This window comes from Lissotriton helveticus, chromosome 11 (assembly GCF_964261635.1).
Source record: "Lissotriton helveticus chromosome 11, aLisHel1.1, whole genome shotgun sequence".
Classification (NCBI taxonomy): domain Eukaryota; kingdom Metazoa; phylum Chordata; class Amphibia; order Caudata; family Salamandridae; genus Lissotriton; species Lissotriton helveticus.
The window spans coordinates 238,347,581-238,368,092 of record NC_136072.1 but is presented as its reverse complement, the minus strand read 5'-3'; the positions used below and the strand labels follow the sequence as shown (position 1 = coordinate 238,368,092).

Below are 20,512 nucleotides of genomic sequence, written 5' to 3'. Positions count from 1 at the left end.
AAAATACTTTTGATCACCTGGAACTTAATGGTTGGTAATGAGATAAACGCGAATATTGGACACATGGACGAAATCTTTAAAAAGGTAGGCAAAGGGTCAACCATAGTTTATATTATTATTTCAGAGAAGGCAAAAAAACGTGAAGGAATTGCTCACAGACTTTAGTTATCACGTCCCCTGACTTGTGTATTAGGATGGAAAGGATTCACCAGTTTGACGGGAAGGAAAGTACCCAGGCCAATTTTATCCCGGAAAAATAGTTACACATTAAAGTGGGACAGAGTGGATAAAGCTAACTTACTCACCTCGGTTTTGTCATCTAAGAAACGTGAGATTATGACCTGTTTAGATGACCTAGCGTCCCCAATTCAGGTGCTAGTGCTATATAAAGATAGCCTAATTGGCATTAATCAGTTTTTAGCCTGCCTTTCCACTACCACAGTGTGTCCATCAACTTGATAGTTTGATAGCAATTGCTCTAAGGCACTAGCAAATTTGCGCACAGTCTTGAAAGGGGTTCCAAAAAATATCCAACTTGTTAGGTCCCTTCGGGCCAGGTACAAAGAAACAAGAGACAACAGATTGACATACCTGAAGCTTGGGAGAGCCTAAAGCAAGCCTCAGAGAGAAACCACAATACTGGGTTTTGAAAGATCGTAAATAATCCTTTCTTAAAAGATACAGTGGGACCGTCCCTAGACACCGACATTGAGGAGAATGGGTGGGTTAAATCTTTTCAAAATGTTTTTCAAATTAATGAGGGGTTAATCAAGCACGTGGATTCCCTCGAGGATAAATAACCATCCCCTGTTCTTTGAAGTGGTAGATGTAGAACAAGCTCTGCAGCAGTCACGTTGCCTGAAGGCCCTCTAGCTCGATGGGGGTACCTGTTGACATCTTTTCAACCAACATGTCACTGTGGGCCCAACTATTGGCAAATGTCTTTAATTTTATAGTAAAAACTGGACCGTCAACTTCATGGACTCACTCAATAATTATACTGATTTTTAAACAGGGAGACGCATCTAACCCAAAAAATAATAAGCCTAACCCCCTAATTGATTGCTCAGCAAACATTATGGGACGCCTACTGCTAAACAGGTTAGAAGAATGGTCAAGGGGAAAAGAAGATTTTATCGGAGGCTCAATATGGGTTCAGGAAAGGTAAAGGTACCATTGACCAATGTTTGAATTTAATGATAGTGACCGCTAAATATACTATGCCGAAACAAGGTCAACTCTGTATGGCCTTTATGGACCTCTCCTACACGTTCAACTGCATGGCCCATAGCAAGCTATGGGGCATCATGGAAAGCATGGGAGTAGAAGAACTGATAATAACTTTCATAAGGCAGCTGTATGGGAGAGCCATGGCAAGTGTGCGGTATGGGAAACAAGGGGAATGTACAAAAACCTTTAATATCGAAAAGGGCATGAGACAAGGCTTTGTCCATGCCCCTTTTTTATTTGCACTTTATACTAATAAATTGGAATCTGTATTGGTGGAGAGTGGGAAGGTATCCCATATGTATAATCTGCCCCCTCCCAATACTCTCTATGCAGATGACGCAGTGCTCTTGGCTAGAACTCCAAGGGCACTGCAGAGACACCTAGAGGAATATATACACTTTATGGCAAGCTTAGACCTACATGTTAACGAGACTAAAACAGTTGTCTTAATTGCAGGGGCAGGCTCTAAAGAATTACCAGAGTTCTTCATATGTAACAGAAGAGTAGAAGTGGTGGATAAGTTTTCTTATCTGGGAGTTCCTTTTGATCGCAAACTAAATTGGAAGGACATGGTGACAAACAGGCAGTCTTATGGAAAAAAACATTGTAACAATTTTGGGGAATTTCAAAACAATTAGGCTAAAAACCTATCCTGGAGATGCTTAAGATGTACTCGGCTAAAGCAAAGGCTTTTTCTACATATGGGGCTGCAATTTGGCGTATGGCGAAAGTTGGAGAGCGTGGAGGACGCTTTTTGTAAAAGACTATTATCTGCCCCCTGCGCTTGCTTGAATTTCATCTGCCACACTGTAGTAGGTTTACCTTTCATCAGTGATGTGATTAAACTGGCCCCTATATTACTGTGACACTCAATATGAAAAAGGGAAAGTGTCAAATTGAACCAATCAGTGGTAACAGATGTTCTAAAAATGGACCATGCACTTAGAATCCCATGGTTAAGTTCTATAAAGACCACTTTGACATTGTAACGCCTCGGTGAACTGTATGATCCCCATCATTGTGTATCACCTTCCCGAAGTGTAAACTAAAATAACTATTTTTGGCTAAGGCAGCAAATGACCGAGCAGTCAAAAACAAATATAAAAGCACAATCATTGTATATAAGATGGTACCTTCTGTAAAGCACAGCACACTCATCTGGGCTTTGTTAAAAACTTACAAGATCGATTCATTTTGATACGATTCCATTTAAACCTTATTCCACTTATGATTGGTTTCCCTGAAAATATATAATTCTTTTAATCAGCTGTCGCCCTGTCCCTGTGATGGAAAATCTACACAAACTATTATGCATTTTGTATTCTTTAGCTTTTAATATACATTAGAAAAAAATATATATTGGTGACTTTCTACGCAAATATGGATTCATACAGTGTCTGCAGCTCTATCTTTTATACAGCAACTAGACTATGTTTGTCTGTTACACCTTTGCTCATTTTCTATCAGCAGTTATTAAACGTCGCCGATTGTTATAGTCATGATAATCCTCACTAGGATAAGTATTTTTTTTTTAGCCGTCTGTCTTGCAAACAGCCTACTATATATAATAGGATGACATAAAAGTTTGACTGACTAGAGGAAATACGGGGCTTAGACGTTTATACTATTTTATAAGATCCGAATCCGTATGACACAGGATATAGATGAATTATATTTCTGAGTTTAATAGGCCGCTTGCTTAGGGCATTGTTTATTCATTGCACCTTCTTGGGAGCCCAGTGAATTTTATTAACCAGATTTTTACTTAATTATGTTCTGTTTACTTTTAGAAATGTTTATGTATTTATTGCATTTTTATACTTTTAAATGATGCGACAACGTTTTTTGACAGACTGATAATTTAAATTTATTTGGTGCCTCGTTAATGAACATGAACTGTTACTGCTCTGAGATGGAGTACACCTGATCAGTAAGGATTGTCTTTTTTACCCTGTGGCACTCCTTTAGGGACTTTCTAGTATTTGCTTTGTTTAGCTCTTATGGATTATGTACATTTATAAGCAAATTCTTGTTAATTTGTCTCTGCTTGTGTTTTTATTACATTTGTGATACAGTCTAACTCATCTGATTAAGTATGCATTTAAAAAAAATGCCACACACTATTAAAACACATTGTTTACAGACAGATTGAATACATTTATTACACATTTTTTAAAACCCTAGGCTGCTGTGTTTCTTTGTGCGAATCGTTGTGATGTTTTCTCCTGGTGTTGGTAAATCACAAGTTAAAAGCACTATTATTCAGAGGGACTAGACCACTGTACAGCAGTAAACTACTGATGCTCAGGTAAACCAAAAAATGACCCTACAGTAAACTGCTGCAGTTAAGCTAAAACAAAAACACACTAGCAACAGTTTTAAAGTGGAAAATACCACTTTGATATTTTATTAGAAATTTTCCAAGGCTCAAAAGGCTGATTTTAAGCATCACTAGAATAAGTAGCCTATAGTGTACATATCGTGGTATATACATACATGTTGTACGTAGCTTATTTGCATACTGAGTACATACAGACAAAAATCTGTGACAGTGTTCATGGTAGAATCATTAGCCTCCAATTGCAGTAATAGTTCAGTATCAACTCCCTGGCAAAACGTAACCTTCTCATGCTCTCCATTTACCAGCAGATATTGTATTTAAGGATTAATTCATGATGTTCATCCACACTTTGAAGAAATCCATATGTCAAATATGTCTAGATTTAGGTTAGATGTCAATAGCGTCCAATGTTTTTGTCTGCAGCAGATGTAAATATATTTGTTAATGCTAAATTAATTGCTCCGTGGGACTCCCATATTTGGGTAACAGAAGCGATTACGCATTTATTTATATTGTTGCACGCAAGTTTCTAAACTATGTTCGTTCCTTCTGAAAGTAAGTCAGTATTTTGTTGCAGTTGAACCACAATCCTATCTTCATTTATTTCATCTTCATCACTGCTATTTGTATCTTGGTTGTCATCATCCTCGTATTCAGAAGAATCTACAATATTCTGATGTGAATCTGACATTGCCCCAAACGACTGAGTACTAATGGACGTTAGGGGTCTAATCAAGGGTGTGTGCTCAGTGACTACTTCATCTTCTTGACTACTGTCTGAATCGGTATCCGAGTCCCCTTGAGATGGAACAACTTTCTGTTTACAAACTGGACAAGTCTTCTTTGTTTTAGTTAACCAGGGGTCCACACACTTGCAGTGATAGGCTGTCAGATAAAACAGAAATGATACAAAATGTCAGATGCATGTTTTGGTATGAGTTACACATTAATGACATGTACGAAACAATCTATGATTACATATACAATTCTTAAAATTTCTATGAAATACTTTTATAGAGCCATATTTGAAAAACAATATAGTAATCTTTGGTCTAGTCATCTTTTGTTGCAGTGACAGGAACTGTACAAGTGCAGTTTACAAATGAGGAGAAGAGGTTTGGACTGGAAAGAATGTTCAATAAGGATTTCCATGAAGAACAACAGTTATATTTGAGGGGCCTTTTCGTCGTAATGGATTTTTTTTTATTGATGGCCCAAAGTACTTAATAAAATAGACCATTTTTTTCAGAGACAAGACAAAAATACAAAGTGGTCACCGACCTTGAAACCGAGCTGTACTTGAAAGGTTTCATAAGGAAACCTGGCCCATCTGGTTTGGAGACTGAATTAAGGTAGAAGCCCTTATTAAACACATTAAACGATCTCCCAAGTGACAGCCCTGTAGATTTTGAAAAAGTGACTTTCCCTAAAGAACTGCTTCAGCGCTTGGACAAAGCATACAGTATTCTCAGGAGGTGGCCTATTAACGTTATGAAAATGTAACAAAATGTAGAAACTAGATATACGTTGATTGGAAGCAGTGAAACCTAGCTGAAGTGTAAGATTTAAGAAACCTACATTTTACTGACTCTTTCAAAATGAAGTGATGACCAAATAAGCGGCTGCTGGTACAAGGCATGATGGGATATAAAAACTGCAGGTTTCTTATAGGACTAGTGCCAAATTAGAGCTATCCATTGCTGCTACCTGTTTTACAAATATTTTAATTTAGACAAAGTATTGACTATATGGCTATCTCACCCTCCCACTCTCGCAAATGAAAAAAGTAGTACTTGCTGCCTCATTTGACCCAGACAAAATCCATAGAGTAATTAAAAATTTAAACTCATCCAGAGCTGGTCGGCTAAACATTTCATTTTTTATAAAACATACTGTATTTCTATCCAATGTCCTCTAACGGAACTAAACCACCACTTCTCATCCTCGGGCGAGACAAACTGTAATGTCAGATGGAAGCTACGGTAGCCGTGATCTCGAAAGGAAGTAAAGTCTTAACCATACCCACAAATTATAGCCTATATTCCTGATCAATGTAAATTGTAATATACATGTAAAGGTCCTGGGGCCAGATATACAAAGATTAAGAATTCAGATTTTCTAATTGTGATTCTCTCCAATGCGTAATTAAGAAATCGGTAATCCTAAAGTATGAAACTCGTTTAGTTTCATTTAGGGATTCCTTGTGGGTTGCAAATCGACCCACCTTATGAATATTGAGGTAGGTTGCAGTTTGCGACCGATTAGGAATCAGAGCCATCATAGGGATGGTGCACTGCTGAGGTTAATAACGTAATCTTTTCTTTTCATGCAGCCCATTTCCCGTAATGGAAAACGGGATGCGTTTAAATACGAAAACCTTGAGGTTTCATGTTTTAAGAGTAGGCGGTGGTCTGTAGAACCACTACTTGCTCTTGACAAATATTTTTATTTACATTCTTTTGGGACCTCTCACCCTTTGCGAATAGGTTGCCACCAGTTTTAAACCAGTGGTAAAGTATAACTGTTTTGCGACTAGAATTTGATCACAAAACCGTAATACCATACCTATTCAGTATTTGGAAAGGACGCCATAAGTATGCCCCTTCCAAATACCGAATCCCAAATGCAAAATGTCATTCAGTAACTAGTTACTAAATCGCGTTTTGTACATTTGAAAAACCATTTTTCCAGTTGCAAAAGACCTGATTCTACAAATCGGGTAGTTTGTGACTAGAAAAATGCATTGTTCATCTGACCCCTGGCAACTAGATTAGAGAATCTCTTCCTTATCAACCCAACCAGAGTAGATTTCCTAAAGCAACGCCTCTAGTGTTAATACCAGATTGTTCTGTCATGTAATAGAGAAAGCCCACCTAGCTGACTTCCCCGCAGTAGCAACAGCTCTCGAAACAGAGAAGGCTTTTTCAAAGTTCTCTTGGCCTGTACTAAGAAGAGTCCTTCACAAATTTAAATTAGGATATTTTATTACATTAATTATGGCTCTATATGCCAACCCCAGAGCACAAGTTAGATTACAAAGTACCATACATGACTATTTAGACTTAACAGGACTGCCCTCGGTTGCCTGGCTTATGTGTATTGATAATCAAAATTGTCTTCTATTCTATTAGGGAAAACAAAAATCAGGTGGGGAATTTAGTGACATCACAATTAAAGTAGGCACCTACATGGATGACCTATTAATCTTTACAGAAAATGCATGATCCTTCATCAGGGCCTTAAAGAAAACCAAAGAAATCATTCAAATTGGTTTCTGGATACACCCTTAATAGAGACAAATCAGAGGTATTAGTACTGTATAAATTAGGTAGTCAAGAAGTTCTGGGTAACCCAGGACTAATCTGTCAATTCAAAGTTATAAAATATTGAGGTACAGAATTCAATTATAACCTTAATAAAGCAGTCAAGCAAAATGAAAATATCGCCCTTTAACCCCTTCGACGCTCATGACGAGCTGGGCTCGTCATGCAGTAGCCTCCCAGCACGCTCATGACGAGCCCAGCTCGTCATGAATAATGGGTTTTTGTAAATCCCAGCGCAGCAGCAGAATATGATGAGCTTCCAAGTGGTTAAATTAATGTGGTTCATCTAGAAAGCTGGTCTCCCAAATTCATGTCATGGTGGAGGCAGGCTGGAAACAAGGATGGATACTACCGCGGTAAACTACATTGTAATTATGATCCCAGTGGTCCTCTCAAATAACTTTTTCACTGAATTAGATATAACACATTTCTGAGGAAAGACAAGTAGCCTAGATTGTCTGGGAGAAAAATTCAAGACTACCCAAAGACCAAGGAGGAGTGAAATTGGCAAATCATAGAGGCTGCCATTCTTTTTCAACTTCAAAGACGGTGCTAGACGTTTGACTCAAATATACTTTTATGGCTGGGTGTCAAAAAATATATACCTCATAGCTTCAGTTTGATCTCGCTCGCTCCCTAAAACACTCTCCCTCACTTTAACGCTATTCTAAATAAAAGAAAAAACTGTCATACAAAAGGAGGCAAAATTAGATGTACATCTGAAAAAATTGTCAGCATGGAACAATAACAAAAGACTTGGGGATAACCCATAAATTGAAACAAATGGACCTCAAAAGGAATTTTCCTGGTTAAACAGTTAACATTTTGAACCAAACATACTACCCAACAGACTCATAATCTTCATTTCTATAGATTGTTGAAACTGAAGGTGATGTTGAATAAAGCTAACCTAGACTGTGACCCTTCACAACTAAGTCTTATAACAAAGTTGTTTATAGCTGAGACCTGTTTGTTACTATTGCCCGTTTTAAGTAAATTCTTAGGGCTATATACTCAAGAACGTGTGATAACCATTGCAAAAGTAACAACGCAACACTCAACATCGCAGTCTATCGCTGGAAAATGACGCCGTGTTAACTAAGTATTCACAAGACGGTGGCACAATGCAATAGTCTCCAGATAACCCGCCAAATGACAGCGTTAACATCAACGACACGCCACAAAAATGCGAAACGCGAACGCAGAAAACGTTGTGATGAGACCAATCGCCATACAAAAATCAGTGAAAACCAGCGACAGGCCTGCAATTCACACACTTCAGGCGGGAAAAATCACCATGAAAGTAGAAAAAACAGATAACAGCAGCAAAGCACAATGGATGTTGCCGGAGCAAGTACGGAGGAGAACCAGAACCCCACAAGCCCACCGGAGGACCAGCCTGGGACCTCGGGGTCAGGGAAGGCCAAGGAGAAGAAGAGTAGGCAGAAGCGGTTCAGTTCGCAGGAAAACAGGATCATGATAACGGAGGTGGTAGAACACCATCAACAACTGTTTGTCTCCTCCACTGTGTCATTGGCAAACAAAAATAGACTATGGCAGTCCATCGGGGACAAGGTGATTGCAGGGAGTGCTGAAGAGGACAATGGAAGAGGTCAAGAGGTGCTTCACCACAGGAGGAGCTGGATGACATGGAGGAAATGGTGTCCACAGTCATCAGTGGGGAGACGGTGGCAGGAGTTGGGGGAGCGGACACTGGTCAACATGACCAGACAACAGCACCAGGGTGAGTAATGACCGGGGAAGATGAGCACAATGGCACACATGCACAATTAAGTAGAGCACATCTGCGGACAAACCATGCCCCAGACCACCAACTCCCGCCATAAGACCAGTGCACCCAAGTATGCAACATCTCTGCATTGTACAAGCACAGAAGTCAAAGGCACACCGCATGAAAGGGAGAAGAGGCAGCAAAATCAGAGCTGCAGGAGCGCCTTCCCCAAAATGCAGCGCACACACACAACATGCAGAGCACACCAACACTGACAACAATGTGGTATAAACCGCAAAACACCTACAACAGAACACACAACACAACTGATGCCGCTTGGGTGTAGACACTGGCCAATCACATTTTGCTTTGCAGGAAAATGTGAGTTGATAATGTACAAGTACAAACACACAGACGTCTGTTGTCGAAATGTCCAATGTCCCCCATCAAATAGACAGCTCATCCCAAACAGGCACAATGTAGACAGTCATGCAGTCTTTATGAAAACATGTACAATGCAACAACATATATGTGGACACATTGTTAAACTGCATCTCTCCTTCACATTGCAGAGGGAGCGCGACCCTCTCTTTGATAAGAAAGAGGCCCACCACAGCTTCGAATCAGACGCCCTCCAAGAGTTTGACAGCCTCCACACCACACCTCCAGGAGCTGGGCAGCCCAGCAGCTACGAGGAGACCCCACCCCCTGCACAGACCACACAGCAGGCAGCACCCACCACCACGGCTGTCTCCCAGGACCCCCACGAAGAACACATGGCCTTCCAACGCCGTGTGTTGGGGTGCCAGGAACAGCTGGCTGAACAGGTGTGGTTGAGCTTCGACTGTATGGCAGACAAACTAGATGCCATACGTGGGTGTCTAAGTCCCATCAGGGACACTCATGGTCCCTAACAGACACCCACAGTCCGCTCCGTGCTCTCCAATGAACCATGGCTGACAGCGCAGGAGCCCTGACTCAGAGAGTAGAACAACTGTCCAGTCAGAGTGGCTCTAGCGATGTCACACAGGAGTTGGGAAACATGCGGAGGTTAATGGAGACCATGGAGCAGGCGAATGCGGAAAGAGCGGCTGCTATGGCTGCATACCAGAGAGTGATAGCTGGGTTCCTCAATGACCTCAGGACCATCCTCATGGCATTGCTGCCACAAGGCCTGGCTCTGATTCATGCTGCTGCTACCACTATATCCACATCTCCGCCCCCTAAAGTGACAGTGCGGCAGACATTCCACCTCCTGCTCCTGAGGTGTCACTGCCACACAGTGCAGGAGACAGAACACTGCCACCCATATGTGAGGCACATGAAAAGCAGAGGACAAAGATGCAGATGAATCTGCCCTTGTGGTAAGAAGGATGCAGTAGCATGCATCCCTGCCATAGGGCTGGCTTCAGCTTGGTTCTCTCTGCATCATCATCTTCCACTGTCCCCCGATGCACTCTGCAACACTCACCTAGGAACTCGACATGAACTGCCATATGCTGTTTGATCGCCAATGACACAAGCAATCTGACTGCGGACTGAACTCTTCCTTTTCCTTTAGACTTGTCATTCCCTGAAGGACTCTGGCTGGCCCTCCACGGGCCAACATAGTCATGTGGGGTTTGCATGGCCCTGTACTGCTCCAGATGCAACACTCCACTGAATGTGCATTTAACATTCATAATCACACAGAGGAGTCATGTCTATGGTCTTTCAAGTGTGGAAGTATGGATGAATGTAGGCTCACTGGACTCCTCTTCCGTCTATGTGGCTCATGTCATAGAACAGGGAACACATTGCGGAATGCGGTCCGGGTGGCGCTGACACAACAACAGGGACACACGCATAAATTACTTCCTTGTCTAGCCCAGTACGGAACCTCGCCCAGGGTCATTTACAAACACTTACGCTGGACTGGCATACGCCAGGCCAGCCCACTCCGCTTACAAGGGGTGACAGCAACGCTACATGTCCCAGGTCTTCATGGTAGTGATCTCATGGTCACAGGTCTAGTTGTCAGCATGCCACAGCCACTCCCTCACGGCTGGTTTACACCCACACAACACCCATCCAGCACACGCGTCACAGGACTTAACACCCTGCCAATAAAACGGGCCGGGCGCACGTGGTGGACGCAGTTTCCACTCTCTATCGAGGTGAATCCGTGTGGTGTACATGGAAGCATGAGGGCCTAGGGCCCTGCAACGTCACATTCCCAGGGCCGGAGGTGACATGCGGTCGTCTGCAACACGATACCCAATCATACAGGGTCCATGACTATGGGGGCACAGACTTGGTGGCACCGGATACATTGCGGCCGGCACAGACACACTGCCACGGGACAGTGACTTTGGGTGCACTGAGGTAGGGGCACCTTAAGTGCTGAGCGGGTGTGCAGCCCGCGATGATGCCCCGTTCCGGACTGCTCAGGATGTGTGTGCCCTGCTGGACCGCAGTGTAGGCCAGAGCCAGTGAGCAACGCGGGCCTACCGCCACGTGGCGTCGCATCCCGGATCACAGAGTTAGTGGCACCTCAAGGGCTGAGCAGGTGTGCAGCCTGCGATGATGGCCTGTGCACTGGTATGTCCTCTGCCAATGCAAAATCAAGACCCAAAATCAAATGTGAGACCTGGTGGCCTACGGAGTAGGGCTGCATGAATGTGGAGGGTGCCATGTCCGTAGGCTCCGTTGTCGTCGCTCTTCTTTACCCTTATACCATTGCTCAGGATGTGTAAAAAGTTACGAGTATGACACTTGGATATAAATATGTCAACACAACAAGCCAGATCTTATAAACACACTCCCTTTCCATCCTCAAACTCTCCCCTTTTTCACCTGAAACTTCAACTACATTCTTGTTTTCATTACAAGAACGGTAAAAGTGTAATCATTATTATAAAAATCTAAATGGAGGCATGTGTTTGTTCCTCCATTTTACATTATACTTTGAATGATGTTAAAATATTTTTAACTAAATAAAAGCATCCACCAGAAGGACCAGTTCTCTTTCAGGGGATCCTCATCAATAGTCACAAGCACTAAATATTCCCGCCCATGTGCGGGGACCCCGGGAATACTAAAAATCACATATGAAAAACACACACACACATATATATATATATATATATATATATATATATATATATATATATACACACATACATACATACATACACATAGATAGATAGATATATATATATATATATCCAACATAACCTCCCTTGTAGAGCACAAAGAAGCACGCCGCAGACCGGATTTTGATGAAAACAGGCGCTTTATTTAATGCAAACTTCGGAATGTCAACAGATTGTCAACAGATTGTCTTGACGCGTTTTAACTCTCTTCGAGTCTTGTTCACAGGTCAGCCAAATGAGGAATGACTTTAAATTTAGTCCGCTTTTAAAGGGCCACGGCGTCACTCCGTAGTCCCTTAGTACTGCAATGTCCATAATGCACTGGGAAAACTTCCTTTGCAACGTAATAGTGCTGTGTTTTTCAAGCCTGCAATTCCGTTTTCCACTATAATAATTAGTTCTGGGGAAAATGCTGGCTTATTTATTTTGAATATGTTCGTGATTTCCCATGCACAAAAATGCTCCAAATATCTTGATGCCCAATTTTCCTGCAGTGTCTGTTTCTCAAAATCCATCAAAAGGGCAAGTGTCCATTTGAATTTCCTTGCTCTGCTACACGTCGTAATACAAGGTGAAGAAGTTTTGCATGTTGGCTCTCCATCAAATATATCCACATCTCAAGCAGGGAGATTGGATGTGTTTGCTGGATCTACAGGATGCATACTTTCATGTTCCGGTCAGTCAGCATCACAGACAATACATGAGATTCCTGGTGGGATCTTCTCACTACCAGTTCAAGGTACAACCCTTCTGGTTGAAGTCCGCTCCCCAAGTGTTCACGAAGTGGATGGCGGTGGTGGCAGCCGCACTACACCGCAGAGGGTCCCTCCCCCCACAGCGTAAGAAGTCATTTCCTGCATTGCCTAGAGCTTTGTCACCGGCTGGGCCTCCATGTGAACTTCAACAAATCGACTCAACACCCCACACCGAGAATCCATTATCTAGGAGCTCTGCTAGACTCCGAGGCAGGAAAAGTGTGTTCAAGGCATATGAGCTGTAGATCTCACACTGAGCATTAGATCGCCACCTGGTGTTGGGCTCGGATGATTGCATGTTGTTGTCGTCTTGAAAGAAGTCTTTGTAGTCACGAGATAGGGGACTCCTCCCTTGGACGATAGTGCGCATGGGCATCGACTCCATCCTTAGATTGTTTTTTTCCGCCACTGGGTTCGGATGTAACTTTTCCGCTCTGGTTCGAAATCTACTTTCTAAGTAGTTTGACGCGTAAAAACGTAAACTCTTCTAAACAAAGTTAGACATCAATAACCATCGACTCAATCTCATCAGCTTGATTCCGGTCGTCGACGCGGGCCGTTGGGCCTATCCACGCCGTTAGGCCTACAGCTCATGGAAAGGACGCTGTTCAAGAAATGCCCCCAGTGTGGAGCAAAATTCTCGCACAGTGACCATCACAAGGTCTGTAACCTGTGCTTATCACCAAAACACGACGAGCCCAGCTGTCCAGCCTGCGCATCATTTCAATCCAAGAAGACCATTCGGGATAGGAGGGCCCGTCGAAACATCATGCAGAGATCAGCTCCGGAACCGGTGGACATCTTCGACGAGGGTCCAGATGTACCAGAGGAAGATTCTGAAGATCTTGAAATCGTATCTGGGGCAGACGACTCAGATGACTCCATACCTTCAGGTCAACGCACGAGTACTACTGCCTCTACCCCAACCGAAGCCCGCCTTCGAGCCCGGCTCCAAAGAAAATTCAAAAGCCTTCCTGTAGCTTGAACCAAGCAAACCGCATGTGCCAATACCACCAGCTCCCTCGGCAACGAAACCGAAAGAAGTCCTGGTTCCGAAATCCACTCCGAAACCGTCGACTCCGAAAGACAAAATGGCTCTGAAAATAATAAAGCCTGCTTCCAAGCCGACAAAACCAGCTTTGTCTCCAAAGCCAAGATCTTCGGGGCCAAGAACCATGCCAAAGGACTCTGCCACAACTCCTAAGGCTAAAGACATACAAAGCAACAACCACGCTCGGAACCAAAAGAATCGGCACCGAAAGCGGTTCCTGAAGAAGAGGAGCTTTTTCACCTTGATCCTAGACAGAAAAAGATGTATAATAACCCAAGGACAGGACATTTTTCTACTGTGCCAGACAGAAAGAGGAAGTTAGATATAGCACCTCCACCTCCAGTGCCTGTAAAGAAGGAGGACTCTGCCACTTCACCTATGCACGCCTTCTTCTCCTATACCTCTCTCTCTATTCCACCTCCTCTTCCTTCACCCCCTCAAAATTCTCCTCATTTTTCACCACGACATACACCTCCTCATAAAGATGATGATGATGATGATACTATGGGGGGAGGGGTGACCCAAATGTCCCTTTTAACTACCCAACAGATCCACCTGACTGGGAGTACCCTATCCCACAGGATGTACCAGATATTCCTGACCCTCATCCATACCCATTAAACCATCTCCTCCAGAAGATAATATTGGGTTTGGACACTTACTCAATAGAGCTGCCATCCATCATGGGGTCACAATGCCCTCAGATGAGGCAGAAGAAGATTTTTTATCTAGACACTTTTGAACAATCCCAAAAGACAGTTCAGATATTACCTATGATCAAAGGGGTCATTAAGCATGCACCAGAAGTATTTAAAGATCCTGTACATGCTAGGATCATAAACCCTGCTCCGGGGATCCTGCCTACATTAAGGGACAACTACCTTTAGATTCCCTAGTCGTTTCCAATGCTAGAAAACTCCCAAACCTCAGGTGAAGCGCCACCTCCTGATAAAGAGTCAAAAATGATAGACGCTTCAGGCAAGAGAATAGCTGCCCAGGCAAGCAACACATGGCGCATAGCTAACACACAAGCCCTCCTCGCAAGATACGACAGGGGTCTTTATGATCAGTTAGAAACACTCTTACAGCATCTACCTGACCAATATAAAGCACAAGCAAATGACCTTATCCAAGAGGGTAAGCTAATTTCTAATGCTTCTATCAAGTGCGCACTTGATGCAGCAGACACTGCATCTAGAGCAATCAACACTAGTGTCCTTCTTAGACGCCACGCATGGCTACGCATCTCAGTCTTTAAGCAAGAGGTGCAAACTACCATCTTAAATCAGACATTTAACCAACAGCAGCTTTTTGGACCAGCTGTAGACACAGCACTTGAAAAAATGAAAAAGGATACTGACTCTGCCAAATCTATGGGAGCGTTGCAGTCCCCACAAACACAAGGCTTCTTTTGTCGCTCCTTCTATAGAGGAGGCTCCAAACAAGCTGGAGCAGACAATTCAGCTTCCTTTAAAGCCAATACGCAAACTTCCTCCAATAGGGGATATTTTAGAGGAGGCTACAGATGCAACAACAAGGGAAGAGGGCGAGGTAATAAAAATCAAACCTCTCCCAACACAAAACAGTGACTTCCTTCCGCTCCCCCAACAGCATTACACTAATGTCGGGGGGAGACTAACAGTTCCTACCTGTATGGAATTCTATCACAATAGACAAGTGGGTAAGACTGATTATCCAGTATGGTTACTGCCTAGAACTTACAGCTACCCCTCCACATATACCACCCAGACAGCGTCCAATGTCCACAGAACATCTTATGCTGCTCAAACAAGAGGTTCTCAAAAGGACACAATAGAGAGAGTTTCCATTACAACATCAAGGGACAGGGGTTTACTCGCTGTATTTCCTAATTCCCAAGAAGGACGGGACACTAAGATCAATTCTCAACCTCAGGCCCCTCAATCTGTATATACACTCAGATGATTTTCATATGATCACTTTACAAGTGCTCCCACTGTTGCAACAAGGCGATTTCTTTACTACACTAGATCTCAAGGACACCTACTTCCACATACCCATACATCCTTCTCACAGGAAGTATCAAAGGTTTGTACTAGAAAGACAACACTATCAGTTCAAAGTCCTTCCATTCGGGGTCACAACTGCACCAAGAGTGTTTACAAAGTGCCTAGCAGTAGTATCAGCACATCTCAGAAGACAACATATCCATGTCTTCCCATATCTAGACGATTGGCTCATAAATGCCAAGTCATTCAATCATTGTGTCCAACACACATCTGTGACAATTCAAACATTGCACAACTTGGGGTATACAATCAACTACACCAAGTCGCATCTCCAGCCTTCTCATGTACATCAATACCTAGGAGCTACAATAACCACTTCTACAGCTCTGGCTTATCCCAGTCCAGCCAGGATACAGAGCATTCAAGCCTTAGCCACAAGGTTTCAAGACCAACACTCTCTCCCAGCCAGAGTGTTCATGCAACTAATAGGCATGATGGCATCTTGCATTTTTATTGTACCATATGTAAGACTGCAAATGTGCCTATTGCAAGAATGCCTAGCTCATCAGTAGAACCAAGCTCAAGGACAACTTACAGACCTGGTTTTGGTGGACAGCGCACACATCGCTCTCTGATGTGGTGAAACACCAAAAACTTGTCCACAGGGCGGCACTTCCTCGAACCTGTTACACAGATAGTACTTGCAACAGACGCATCCCTGACAGGATGGGGAGCCCATCTCCTACACCATACAACTTAGGGAAGATGCTCCACATCAATCACCTAGAGCTGCTAGCAATACTCCTAGCACTGAAGTCCTTCCAAGTACATGTACAGAACAAAGCTGTCCTGATCCGGACGGACAACAGGACCGCCATGTACTTCATTCAAAAACAAAAAGGCACACATTCTCTGCAACTGTCCCAGCTTGCACAGAACATTTGGAGATGGGCCATTCCACAAAAAAATATATCTACTAGCAGAACACCTTCCAGGAGTTCACAATCAGATTGCAGATCTGTTAAGTCGACAGACACAACAGATTCACGAATGGGAACAACATCCGCAAGTAGTTCTACCATTCTTTCACAAGTGGGGTCATCCAGACATAGATCTGTTCGCCACACACGAAAACGCAAAATGCCCAACCTTCACTGCCAGGTTTTCACACCCTCTGTCCAAAGGCAATGCGATATGGATGAACTGGTCAGGCAGATTTGCGCTACGCTTTTCTGCCACTCCCACTATTACCACTAGTAGTGCGCAAGCTACGACAACAAAATGATCTTAGTAGCTCCCACATGGGCACGCCAACCGTTGTTCACAACACTGCTAGAACTCTAGTTTTACGCCAAAGACTGTGTCCGACACCATCCATGCTAACGCGGAGACATCAGACATCCAGATTCAAGTCAACTGAATCTGGCTCCTGAATTCTTAGAGTTTGGTTACCTTAACCTGCCACCAGACTGTATGAATATCTTTAAGGAAGCCAGAAGACCTACTACTAGAGCTTGCTATGCTGCAAAATGGAAAAGATTTGCCATTTACTGCACCAATAATCAAATAGATCCCCTGGATACTTCCATCCAGAATATCATCTGCTACCTTCTACACTTACAAAGATGCAATCTAGCATATTCATCTATACATCTACATCTTGCAGCCATTGCTTCGTACCTACAAAATAGACAACATATTTCATGATTTAGAGTGCCTGCAAATAAAGCATTTATGGAAGGATTACAAAGAATAATTCCTCCTAGGTTACCACCTTCTCCAGTGTGGAACCTAAACATTGTTCTTACCAGGCTCATGGAACCCCCTTTTGAACCTTTACACTAATGTGAGCTGCAATTCCTCACATGGAAAACAGCTTTCCTTGTTGCTATTACCTCTCTTAGGAGAGTGAGTGAGATTCAAGCTTTCACTATACAAGAACCATTTTTACAATTACACCGTAATAAAGAAGTCCTAAGAACAAATTCCTTCCTAAAGTCATTACTCCTTTTCATCTAAATGGTATGGTCAAGACGATATTAAGGGGTAAGTCGGGACCAAGATATAGAGATAAACAGGCGAAATAATAAAGTGAAGAAAGCAATAAATTCGAATAATCAGAAGAGTTCCTATATTTTTTTGTAGCTATTATTGAGATTATCCAGTCTATTCCCCGCAACCATTGTGCACAAGACGGTGGCTCCAACGTACCATCACAACAGGGAGTTGTCACATGTTGTAAAAGGTAAATTACCTATGAATAGTTGTGAGTTTTCTACTAATTATATTTGAAGACAGTCAATAAGTTCTGACTAAGGTCTTTAATATTTTTATCCTAAAGGCGACAAGTAAACAGCCGATACTGAGGTGGATACTTTGAATGCCCCAGGGATTATGAAATTGATGAAACAATCCGATTAATATAATAAGGTATGGATGAGAACTATTGTCATCAAGACGGTAATTTATGCCCAGCTAAAGAAGAAGAGTCTAATCTTTTAGAAATATGAGGGTAATTTGATTTTTATCCCAATTTGTCCATTCCTAGTGTTGTAATGCGAGACAGAGATAGTTGTCTGCAGATATTACTGTTGGACTCGTTTTAACCCCTTCGACGCTCATGACGAGCTGGGCTCGTCATGAGGTAGCCTCCCAGCCCGCTCATGACGAGCCCAGCTCGTCATGAATAATGGGTTTTTTAAAAAACAAGCACAGGGGCAGAATTTCGCTAGCGCTCATGTGGTTAAAAAAAATAATGTTCTTAAGAAAAAGTTGATATGTTCAGGCATCTCGAAGAAACAATGTTAATAATTAAATACTAGGGTTCACAGTATATGCTAGGCGTCTAAATGTATTGTTTTTATTTAGATTTAGATTTTAAGAGTTGTTTCGTCCTGATGAAGGTGGAAATTATCTACTGAACACCGAAACGCCGCGTCGACTGTTTTTAACAAATTATATTTGTCTCATCAAGATAAAGAGACACGTATATATATGTTTTTAGATTGTAACCCTTAGGGAGGTCCAAGTATGATTTAATATGAATAAAAATCCTTTTTAACTAATATCTTTTTTATTTGTGCTTTGTAATGTACTGTGATACCCCGAATATCATTAGAATATTTTAAACATTTTGTCAAATGAAATTCAGCCTGTGAAAGCAAACGTTATGTGCATGCTGATAAGTGGAATTATTACTGTGGTTGATAGTTTTCTCTTGTGTAACATTGTGTAACAGGGTTTATGTCCTTTTGGTTCTACAACACATACCTTCACTAAACACTATTGTGTTAATGTGCAAGCCAAGCAGCAAGCTGCTGTAGGCAAAGCTGTCCTCAAAACTCTCTTTCAAACTACTGCAGCAGATACAGGTGACCACCGCTAGGGGAGACACTGCTGTATAATCAATGCACAGTGTGAGATCTGCAGCTCACATGCCTTGAACGGAAAATGCTACTTACCAGTATGCATCTGTTCTTGGCATGTAGAGCTGCAGAGTCTCACACGCCCACCCGCCTCCCCAGTACCTGTATCTGTTCCAGTTCTATCTTACTTGGATATACACGCATGGACATCCCTTTTTCTTTCTACTAACTCCATCATTTCCCATCATGGCGAAAAACAATCTAAGGATGGAGTCGATGCCCATGCGCACTATAGTCAAAGGGAGGAGTCACCTATCTTGTGACTACAAAGACTTCTTCCAAGACGACAACAACATGCAATCATCGTAGCCCAGCAGCAGGTGGCGATCTAATGCTGCAGTTCTACATGCCAAGAACAGATGCATACTAGTAAGTAGCATTTTCCTTCCACTGGAGGAGAGACAATTTTCCATCATACAGAAATGCAAACTTGTTCTGGACAACAGAATGCTGTTGGTTCATTGGATTGCCTCCCTGTTAGGGTCAATGGCATCCTGCATTTTTCAGGTCCCCAATGCCAGGCTCCGAATGTGTCCTCTACAGCAGAATCTGGAGGACAAGAGAGACTTAATTTGTTGCGAGCTGGGATGACAAAATAAGTCTCTCGAATGCAGCAAGAGCATCCATCACATGGTGGATGAAGGAGAATATGCAAGTAGGGATACCTTTTCATCAAGCACCTCCCTCTCAAACACTGATCACAGACGCTTCCCTCCAGGGCTGGGGATCCCACATGGGGTCTCTCCAGACACAAGGTCAATGGTTGTCAAATGACCGGTCATATCACAAACATGCTGGAGCTGAGAGCAGTTCACCTGGCCCTCAAGGCTTTCCTCCCTTGAATTCGAGCAAGTTCAATCTTAGTACAGACGGACAATACCACCACCATGTACAATGTGGTGGTTCCATGTACCTGAATAAACAGGGGGGCACTCGCTCATGCACATGGTCTTTGGAAGCTCAAGCCCTCTGGCATTGGCTCCTGGCACGGAATCTATTGATCACAGCGGTATATCTGCCAGGAGAACAGAATGCAAGAGAGGATGCTCTCAGTAGACATTTCGAAGACAGACAAGACTGGGTTCTCAACGACGAGGTCGTCGAAGACATCTTCCAGACTTTGGGGCGTCCCAGCATCGATCTCTTCATGGACGACGAAAATATAAAATGCCGAGACTTCGCTTCAAGGTTCTACCGGCCAGGGTCAAAGGGGAATACCCTTTTGATAGACCGGTATGGGGCATTTGTGTACGCCTTTCCACCCCTTCCTCTCATTCCAAGGTGGTGACCAAGCTGTCTCATTCGAACACGAGAATGATCCTGATTGCCCCGATCTGGCCGAGACAATGGTGATACCCGGACCTTCTGCACCTGTCAGAATGCCCTCACAGGAGGCTGGCGTGCAGAATGGACCTGCTGTCCAAAATGAATGGGGGGGATTCATCACCCCAACCTTCCCTCACTGAACTTGGCAGCCTGAGGTCCTCCAGTATGGTCATTTAGGACTGCCTCAAGACTGCATGTCCATCTTAA

General features: G+C 43.0%; 1 protein-coding gene across 2 annotated transcripts in view; it reads right to left on the bottom strand.

Moving 5' to 3' along the window:
• Positions 1-3,604: 3,604 nt before the first annotated feature.
• Positions 3,605-20,512, bottom strand: part of RNF13 (ring finger protein 13) — a 229,919-nt gene continuing 213,011 nt past the window's right edge. The window contains exon 10 of one of the 2 annotated variants that reach the window (XM_078668038.1): positions 3,605-4,456. In XM_078668038.1, the coding sequence (XP_078524164.1) occupies positions 4,101-4,456 (356 nt within the window). In that variant the 3' untranslated portion in view covers positions 3,605-4,100. The remainder of the gene's footprint in view (positions 4,457-20,512) is intronic. The other variant, XM_078668039.1, reaches the window with a different exon arrangement.